Below are 9,820 nucleotides of genomic sequence, written 5' to 3'. Positions count from 1 at the left end.
GGCAAGAATCTTTTGTGTTGTGAGTTTCAATATTTAATATTTGGGTGGATCAGTATTTCGTCATTCATTTTTCCATGTTTTCTGTCAAATAGAAAATTGTTGTTTGAACTTTAATGTGTTTTTTGTGTGGAGAAATATCAAAAAGTGAGTCTAAATTCCTAATGATACAATATTACAATCTTGAAATCACCCAACCTGTCATTGAAGTGTCACTTTTAACTATCTGGTACAAAGGTTCTTTAGCAGTCACCTGGAGAATTGTGCACACAAGAAACAAGAAGCAAAAAGCCTGGAATCAGTTAAGAGGCGGTTGAATGTTGTAATGGGGGAACTATTGTGGTTTTCCAGATGGATGAGATAGGATGAGGCCAAATCCTAGAAATTCACTTAATTGATATCTCATATAATTACCTGGATGGGGAGGCTGCCTTTTAATATAATAACACAAGGCAAATGGATCATTTATATATAGAGAGACACAGAAATCTACATTTTTGATATAATATTGCATTTGTTGAAAGTTGTGATGGTTAAAAACTCACCCTAGGTGCAATTTCACATAGAATTACATAGAACGTACAGCACAGGAACAGGCCATTCAGTCCAACTGGTCTGTGCCAGTGTTCATGCTGCACATGGGGAAAGGGCGGGGGAGTGGGACTAGCTGGATTACTCTTGCATAGAGCCGGCACGGACTCGATGGGCCGAATTACCTCCTTCCGTGCTGTAACCTTTCTATGATTCTATGAGCCTCCTCCCACCTCCCTTCATCTAACCCTATCACCATATCCTTCTATTCCTTTCACCCTCATGTGTTTATCCAGCTTCCCTTTAAATGCATGGATGTTATTTGCCTCAACTACTCCTTGTGGTAGCGAGTTCCACATTCTCACCACTCTCCATAAAGAAGTTTCTCCTGAATTTTCTATTGGATTTATTACTGACTATCTTATATTTATGGCCCCTAGTTCTGGATTCCCCCTCAAGTGGAAACATCTTCTCTACATCCACGCTATCAAACCCCTTCATAATTTTAAAGAATTCCCGCGGATCACCCTTCAGCCTTCACTTTTCTAGAGAAAAAAGTCCCAGTCTGTTCAATCTAACTGTTTTTCTCCTGCATTCCTATCTGTAGGAGTCCTCTTTGTGACAACAGGTTGTGGAGGGGTGCTGGCCTGAGAGTGCTGGGTCGACACTAACTGAAGGACGATGCAGCCCCCGGCTCTGCATGGTGTGTCCTGTGCCTTTCTGCTGGTCCTGCCTCTGTGTCTGTCTCAGGAATTCGACTGGACAAAAGACCATAGTGGATCCTTCTATTACGGGACTTTCCCCACTGGTAAGGGTATTTAAGGACCTAAGGAAACATGGAACATACGTGGTGTATTTATTTACCGCTGTAGAAAGTGTTTAAAACATGGTTAAGATGCCCAGTTGTAAGGTGCCATGTGTTTTGTGTTTATAACACGTCCATCTTCCCAGAATGTCCAGCTCCTGTCACTGACCCAACTTTTTATGATGCCTTTAAGAGCAACTTCTGCACAAGTGAGCCCTACTTTTTCAGTTTTCCACATTTGCAGAATAAACTGATTCCTTTTGATTTTTTTTATGTGTCCAAAGGAATCATAACCTTAACCATTTTAAAACTGATCACCCACATCTGCTTTGCAGGAGTGGGATTTTGTACATTAGATTGTGTTATGATTTATAGGGTATTGAAGGGCTGGTTAACCCAGCAATAAACAGCCTGTACAGTTATGTTCAGAGTTTCACAAACAAGTTCAGCAAAAAAACTTTTAATGAAACAAGTTTTCAATATATAGTTTCCCTAAACCCATTTCATAACACTTGTTCGATTATTAAGAAGTATTAGGAATGTTGGAATTGCTGGACCAAAAAAGACCACAGTCCATCTCGTTCGCCTTCCACCATCCTGGTAGTCGCATGATACAATGATAATGGAGTCGTTGATTAATCGTAGCGATCAATCTCTATCAATGAGTCTACAACAGACCCAGACATGAGGCGAGGAAAACCCCCAGTGGTTGAGAGCTTTGAGAACCAGAGGTCCAAAGTCACCTGTTCCTCCCGAGCCTGTTACACTCACCACAGGTCATGTCTCAAATTACTGATATACCGTGTCCCAAAATGTTATTTTCTGAAAGAAATCTATTTAATTTGCATTTGAATGAATCAATATTAACTACTTTCGACCTCTCCCCAGGGAGCCCGTTCCATAGATTGACCACTCACTCACTGAAATATTGTTTCCGAAGATTAGTTTTGAATTTACCCCCTTCAAGTGCAGGCCATGTCCTCTGGTTCTACTGTTCTGGACAAGATGAAACAGCTTATCATGGTCTACATTATCTAGTCTAGAGTAGGAAAGGGATGTAGAGTAGTTAGTTCTGATGTGGAGCCAGCACTGAATGGCCTCCATCCTTCTGAAATTTCTATGACTACAAACATTTTGTTTCTAATCCATCTGCTGCCTTGATTTAACCAGCCACAAATGAAAAAACTCGACATAATTCATTCTTTACTTAAAAGTTGTATTTGGAGCTGATGGTCGTGCAGTACAATCTTTAAACTTTCTGCATTGGAACCTTTCACTTGGCTGACGGCTTTTCCTGAAACAATTTGGTATTTAGCCGGGTAATGTTCAGTGTTGAACAAGCTGTTGTGAAACACAGAAATTAACTATTGCATCTGTTTCAGGTTTCACCTGGGGTGTGGGAAGTTCTGCCTACCAAACAGAAGGGGCTTGGGATCAAGATGGGAAAGGACTCAGTATCTGGGATGTTTTCACCCATACGAAAGGAAGAGTATATCTGAATGAAACGGGGGATTCATCTTGTGAAAGCTATTATAAATTCAAGGTAAGAACACATAAATAAAGAGAGAACTTGCAATTATATTGTGCCTTGCACAACATCCCAAAGTGCTTTACAGCCAATGAAGTACTTTTGAAGTTTAGTTACTGTTGTAACGTAGGAAACAGGGCAGCCAATTTGCACACAGCAAGATCCCACAAACAGCAATGCGATAAATGACCAGATAATCTTTCTTTTAATGTTTGTTGAGGGATAAATATTGTCCAGGGCACCTCTCCTACTCTTCTATCAAATAATGCCATGGGATTTTTTACATCTACCTGACAGGGCCTTAGTTTAACATCTCAACTGAAAGACAGCACAGCACTAGAGTATCAACCTGGATTAGGTGATCAAGTCCTAGAGCAGGACCTGAACCCTTCTAACTCAGAGGCAAGAGTGCTACCAACAGAGCCATGGCTGACACATTGATACAAAGGTAAAACACAACCAGTATAACCCAAATAAATGGATTCACATTTTTAGAATGTTGTAATGTTTGGGAGGAGAGATGGTCAATATTGAACTAAGCCCAATGTTAATGCTGGAGATTAAATATAGTTCCACTGCTTGCATTTGTTGGAATCAGGACTCCTAAGCCTGCACTGGATAGAGGTACAATAAAGCAGTTTCTTCTATTCCGTCCCAAAAATGTATGTAAATTGCAGCCATTGTACAGCATCCCATAATACCTCAGTGTGATAATTCCACTCTGCACAGTAACCACCCCGGTGATGTTGGATTGTTCAATTAAGGCCACATTATGGGCATTAATTGACTCTTATCCATCTAGGAGTGGAACCAAGGCTGCCTGAAACACATATAGACTACATGATTGTGTTTGTTTTCTGTTCTTGGGATGTGTATGACACCGGCAAGGCCGTATTTATTGCCCTGAGGACATTACAAGTCAACCGTGTAGTGTGGGACTGGATTCACATGTGTAGGAATGGTAGATTCCCTTTCCTGAAGAACATTAGTCAACCAGTTGGGTTTTTACAACAACCCAACAGCTTTCATGTATCATCCCACAAATGTCCTGATTTATTAAATTCTGATTCACAACTTACCACAATGGGATTTTTTTTTGTTTAAAAAATATACTTTATTCATAAAATTTGTAACGATACATGCAGTACAATTGCCATATCACATTTCAAACATAGACAGTACAGATTGTACAATTTGCAAGATACATAAAGTACGGCTCAACTATGATTCAAATAATAGTTACACATGGTACATGATAATTACAGTTCATGACACTCTAGGGTGCCTTATTGCAATACAATCAATACAGCTTATTGATTACAGATACATTACATTTCATTACATTCATTTGTCATTTTACATTCTGCCCCAGGGGGGTTTTCCCTGATTCCAGCCCCTCCGTATACAATGGCAGGATGGCTCTAAACGGTGGCCTTTCCCCATAGAGCCTTTGCACCCAGTGCTTACCATAATGGGATTTCAACTCACAACCTCTTGATTGTGAGGCCAGCACTACACCCACTACACTACTGTACCCTGTAGACACAGCTAACCCATTCATAGTGATAATAACCCATTAATATACACCAGCTAGCCCTCCCAAGCATTTCGCCTGATTTCAAATCTAGCATTTAGAGGAGTGTTTTAATTGGCTATATCACCCACTCCTTATCATTGCCCCCAATTAAAAAGGGCCCTGTTTCTTATAGAGCTCCGGGGAGGGACACTGTCTGAAACGTTAGCCTCTCTTTTTCTCTCTGCCTGCCGCATGTTTCAGGCATGGTCTGGTTTTGTTTTGTCGTTTCCTGTGATGTTCCAGTCAATGCTCCTCATGTGTACAAAGCCTGGTTAATATTTGGTCCTATTACAGGAGGACGTTGCCTTGCTGAAGGAGTTGAAAGTCAATCATTATCGCTTTTCTATCTCCTGGCCCCGAATCGTGCCCACTGGGATAAAAGGTAACACGTCGCTCACTTTGCGATCACACAATACAATCCAAGATTGGGCTCACACTGAATTGAATCTTGGATTGGGCTGCAGTACCCGCAGATTGACAGAGAGCTGGTAGAAGGGAAGGGGGGTCAGCCAGGGATTACGGTGTGTCTGCCAAAAGTGGAGAAAATTCATGGGTATAAAGAATTTCTATTTTATAGTAAAGAAATATAAATGGAAACACAGTCCTGGTGGTTTATCTTTTTGGCACATTGGGGTTGGAATCCCTCTTCGACATTCTCCACACAGTGAGCTGCCGGTCCCAGTCACACTGAGAGGGCGATGGGCAGAAGCAAAGTACCTGCCCAAAGGGCCGGGACAGAGCAGCCTTGAGGTGTGAGGCTTCCTCTCTCATAGCTTCACGTCTTTCTATCAGAAGAGTTACTGTAAAATACTGCAGATGCTGGAAATCCGCAATAAAAACAGTACATGCTGGAGAAGCTCAGCGAGTGAAGAAAGAAACTGTGGAGAAAGAAACAGAGTTAACGTTTCAGGACGGTGTTACTGTGGTGCTGAAGTTACCTGTGATATTCCAACTCTGATTAAATCTACTCCGCTGCCCTCACAACCTCCAAGGCTGATCTCCTCCAGAACTGCCCTCGCACAGGAGCCCAGCAAGATTAATAGTACAGAGCAGCCTTTATCCAGTTGTGGGAGGAGGTGTGTAGAGCCCTGGAGGATTGGGGAAGGAGAATGTAACAAGAAAGGGTGGTGAAGACATATTTTATTGTTGCAAAATAACTTCCTGTTTTATTTGCAAGTCATAGCTCGTCTGTTTTTTCTCTCCGTATTGTACAGCTGAACAAACCAATGACAAAGGAATCAAGTATTATAATGATCTGATAAACGCCCTCCTGGAGAGCAAGATCCAGCCCGTAGTGACCCTGTACCATGGGGATCTCCCGCAGGTCTGTGGAATGTGGAAAATGTATGAACATAATTTGTTACAAGCTAATATCTGTGTCAGTCACAAGGACTGCAGAGGTTCAAAGAGAAGGTTCACCATCACCTTCTCAGGGACAGCTGAATGCCCATTTCCCGAGAACAAATAAAAAAACCTCGGAGCCACGTTTTCTCTGAACACTAAACATTAACAATCCTTTCGAATTATCGGTGTTTTTTCATGGTTTTTGTTCCAATTTTCTCTTCCTCTCTTGAATGTGCAGACACATAGAGGGGTTCATCTCCGTGAACATGGGCCGTCCTCTGTCACCTCACTCAAGTAGCCATCTTTCATTAGCATAAGGCTATTCGACTCTTCCATGGGATCACGTCTTTCTATTGAGAACAGACAGCTGTGTTACTGTAGCACTCAGACCACCTGTGATCCTGCAGCCTTGCCTAAATCTACTGTACTCGGTGAAGTGGCCAATCACTGTGTCTCCCCAAACCTGCTTGACAGAGATACCACCTTAGTGTAAAGTTACAAATCCGCAGCTGAGCTTTTCCTGCCCCCACAACTTCTAAGGCCGATCTCCTCCAGAACTGCCGCCCACAACATCACCAATACAGTCGAGCCCAATCCTCTCCTCGCCTCACATCCACACACACCACTCTCTGGATAGTGATCAGGAGTGGGAACCCTGTCTTTTTTTTACACCTCCCCAAACTTGAGCACTGAAGCCAACTGTAGCGCCCCAACCACTTCCACCCCTTTCCCATCACAGGCTGAGCTGAGACTGGAGACTGAAACTGCGACCTTCCTGGTCTGTATGGCTCAGTTCTACACAGGGCCCTGTATTACCCAACTGATCCGTGTTTACTTTTGTTGACTGGGAGGTTTCTCTTGTGGGAAGTTTGATCTGCGGTTACACAAGCTGGGAGAGGTTGTTAAGCTCTACATGGTCCGTTGGAAGGAGTGGGCTTGATGGGTCAAATGGCCTTTTCTTATTCTATGCTCATCTTCCTAGAACTGACCACATTGTCCATCATCATTTATTTTTTAGGTGCTCCAAGATAGATATGGAGGCTGGCAGAACAGCAGTTTGATTAGCTTCTTCAATGATTATGCCAACTTGTGTTTTGAGAAATTTGGTGACCGGGTAAAACATTGGATTACTTTCAACAACCCTTGGGTACGTCTTATGTCACAGTGCGGTTTGGTTAAATGAACATTAACCATTGCAGTTTTAATTATATTTTAGTTCATTTATCTCCTGTATGTAGGAATAATGGATTGAGATTTACATCTTTGTCTAAGGCTTTATTGGGATGTCCGATTTAGTCCTACATAACCCACCTCAGGTACAAAAAACATTTAACTCTCGGGTTTCCAAAGATATCAAGGACTTAACACGAGGCAGTTTGCTGTAAAATTAATAACTAATTTATCACACTACTTCTGTGCAGTCAAGGATAAGATAATTATTAACTTAATCATCATGAACAGAACAATAACTTTATTAAATGATTACAATAATGCATTAACTGTGTTCAGTTTATTACCACATAACTCAGTTCAGAAGTACAATATAGCAGCTCTACCTGCACTCAGCATAATGTAGGGTATCAACAAGTTTTCAGTTTATATCGCAAAATAACAGGTAGATATTATCCTCTTGTTGAAGTCTGTCTCTTGCGATTTCAGCTGATACCTCACATGTGGTCATATTACATTTCTTTAAACTTGTCTTCCATGTGGGGCACTACTCTCTGAACTGAGCTTTGATCATATCTAACACTACTATGTACAGATGTCTCCCTTCCAAAGTTCTTCGGACTTACGCTCAGTGTAAAAGTCCTGGCACTGGCCTGCATGCTACAACACCTTGCAGCTCCAACACGGAATGTAAGCAGGATCCCAACTATAAAGAGGTTTTATATGACATGGAGGTATGCAGTATGTGTGTGCAGACTCCACTTGACAATAAAGTATTGTATTTTACATTGTAGTCCACAGCTGTGGAAGGATATGAAATGGGAGAGCATGCACCAGGGTTAAAGCTGAAAGGAATAGGAGCTTACAAGGCAGCACATAACATCATTAAGGTAAGCACCCTCCCTTTTCTCTTGGCATTATCAACAAACATATAATTCATCAAAATAAGAAAGAACTTGTTTGGTATACAGCGCTTTTCACATTCTCAGGAAATCCCAACCTGCCTCACAGCCAAATGAAGTACAGTTACTATTGTTATGTGGGAAAATGCAATTTACACCCAACAAAATCCAGCAGCAATGAGATAAATGACAAGCTAAATGTTGCCCAGGACATGAGGAGAACACCCCTGCTCTTCTTCATGGGATATTTTACACAAGTAAACAGGACCTCTAACAATATAGCACTCTCTTAGTATTGCACTGAAATGTCAGCCTAAATTATGCGCACAAGTTCCTGGAGTGCGGCTTGGACTCAAAATTGGCTGACTCAGAGCTAAGAGTGTTACTACTGAGCCAAACTTACACATAGAGTTTTATGACATACATTTTGGGGGGGGGGGGTTGCGCTCACTAAAGTGGGGGTGACAGCTAAGAAATTTTAAAAAGATTGTGGGGAAGGAGTATTACGAGCAAACCATAATCTCATTAACACTAGGTGTTGACTTCTGTTTCACAGGCTCACGCACAGGCTTGGCACACATACGACAGACTCTGGCGCAGTCAACAGAAAGGTATCCAAGTTAAAACTGAACAGTCTCAGCACAATGCAAACATATATCACAGGAGTCAATTGGAGTTTCTGGCATAAAATATATCGCAGGGTTTAACGAGAACTGCAGTAAAGATCATCAGTTTATTGGGTGAAGCGTTTCATAGGCTTCAAATGGGATTTATGAGATTTGAGCAATAGATGGATGTAACAAATTCCATGGAATTGTCACTGTATATTGGCAGATAGAGGCAGGTTGTGTATAAATATAAATTAATACATTGTGTTCTGTATAAATGTAAAGCCATGGGTTGGGAAGATCTAAGATGGCCTCCCAGCTCCAGCATGTCTCCTCTTATTTCATAGTTACAGCTGGGATGAGGTCCTTCAGTTATGTGGAGAGACTGGAGAAGCTGGGATTGTTCTCCTTACAGCAGAGAAGGTTAAGGGGAGATTCGATGGAGGTGTTCAAAATTATGAGGGATTTTGATAGAGTAAATAAGGAGAAACTGTTTCCAGTGGCAGGAGGGTCGGTAACCAGAGCACACAGATTTAAGATAATCGTCAAAAGAACCAGAGGGGAGATGAGGAGAAATGTTTTTACGCAGTGAGTTGTTATGACCTGGAATGAACTGACTGAAAGGGTGGTGGACGCAGAGTCAGTAGTAACTTTCAAAGGGAAATTGGAAAGGAAAAAAGTGCAGGGCTATGGGAAAAAAGCAGGGGAGTGGGACTAATTGGATAGCTCGTTCAAAGAGCCGGCACAGGCATGATGGGCCGAATGGCCTCCTTCTGTGTTATATCATAGTATCATAGTCATAGTATCATAGTAGGTACAGCACAGGAGGAGGCCATTCAGCCCATCGTACCTGTGCCAGCTCTTTGATAGAGCTATCCAATTAGTTCCATTCCTATGCTTTTTCCTCATAGCCCTGTAAATTCTTTTCCTTCAAGTATTTATCCAATTCCCTTTTGAAAGTTACTATTGAATCTGCTTCCACCGCCCTTTCAGGCAGTGCATTCCGGACCATTACAATTCGTTGCATAAAAAAATGTTTCCTCACATCCCCTCTGGCTCTTTTGTCGATCATCTTAAATCCGTGTCCTCTGGTTACCGACCCGTCTGCCACTGGAAACAGTTTCTCCTTATTTACTCTATCAAAATCCCTCATAATTTTAAACACCTGTATTAAATCTCCTCTTAACCTTCTCTGCTCTAAGGAGAACAATCCCAGCTTCTCCACATAACTGACGTCCCTCATCCCTGGCACCATTCTAGTAAATCTCGTCTGCACCTTCTCTAAGGCCTTGACATCCTTTGTAAAGTGTGGTGCCCAGAATTGAACACAATAATCCAGCTGAGGTCTAACCAGTGTTT

At 41.9% G+C, this 9,820-nt stretch overlaps 1 protein-coding gene across 4 annotated transcripts in view; it reads left to right on the top strand.

The window, feature by feature from the left end:
- The window catches only part of lctlb (lactase-like b), a 32,086-nt gene that overhangs the window by 5,491 nt on the left and 16,775 nt on the right, over positions 1 to 9,820 (top strand). For all 4 annotated transcript variants that reach the window (XM_067971272.1, XM_067971275.1, XM_067971274.1 and 1 more), the window contains exons 2-8: positions 1,136 to 1,336; positions 2,716 to 2,876; positions 4,732 to 4,819; positions 5,652 to 5,761; positions 6,800 to 6,928; positions 7,746 to 7,841; positions 8,410 to 8,464. In XM_067971272.1, the coding sequence (XP_067827373.1) occupies positions 1,210 to 1,336; positions 2,716 to 2,876; positions 4,732 to 4,819; positions 5,652 to 5,761; positions 6,800 to 6,928; positions 7,746 to 7,841; positions 8,410 to 8,464 (766 nt within the window). In that variant the 5' untranslated portion in view covers positions 1,136 to 1,209. The remainder of the gene's footprint in view (positions 1 to 1,135; positions 1,337 to 2,715; positions 2,877 to 4,731; positions 4,820 to 5,651; positions 5,762 to 6,799; positions 6,929 to 7,745; positions 7,842 to 8,409; positions 8,465 to 9,820) is intronic.

The sequence above is a fragment of the Heptranchias perlo genome, chromosome 34, assembly GCF_035084215.1.
Source record: "Heptranchias perlo isolate sHepPer1 chromosome 34, sHepPer1.hap1, whole genome shotgun sequence".
Taxonomy (NCBI): domain Eukaryota; kingdom Metazoa; phylum Chordata; class Chondrichthyes; order Hexanchiformes; family Hexanchidae; genus Heptranchias; species Heptranchias perlo.
The sequence above is the reverse complement of the archived record's forward strand: the minus strand, read 5'-3'. Positions and strand labels throughout refer to the sequence as shown.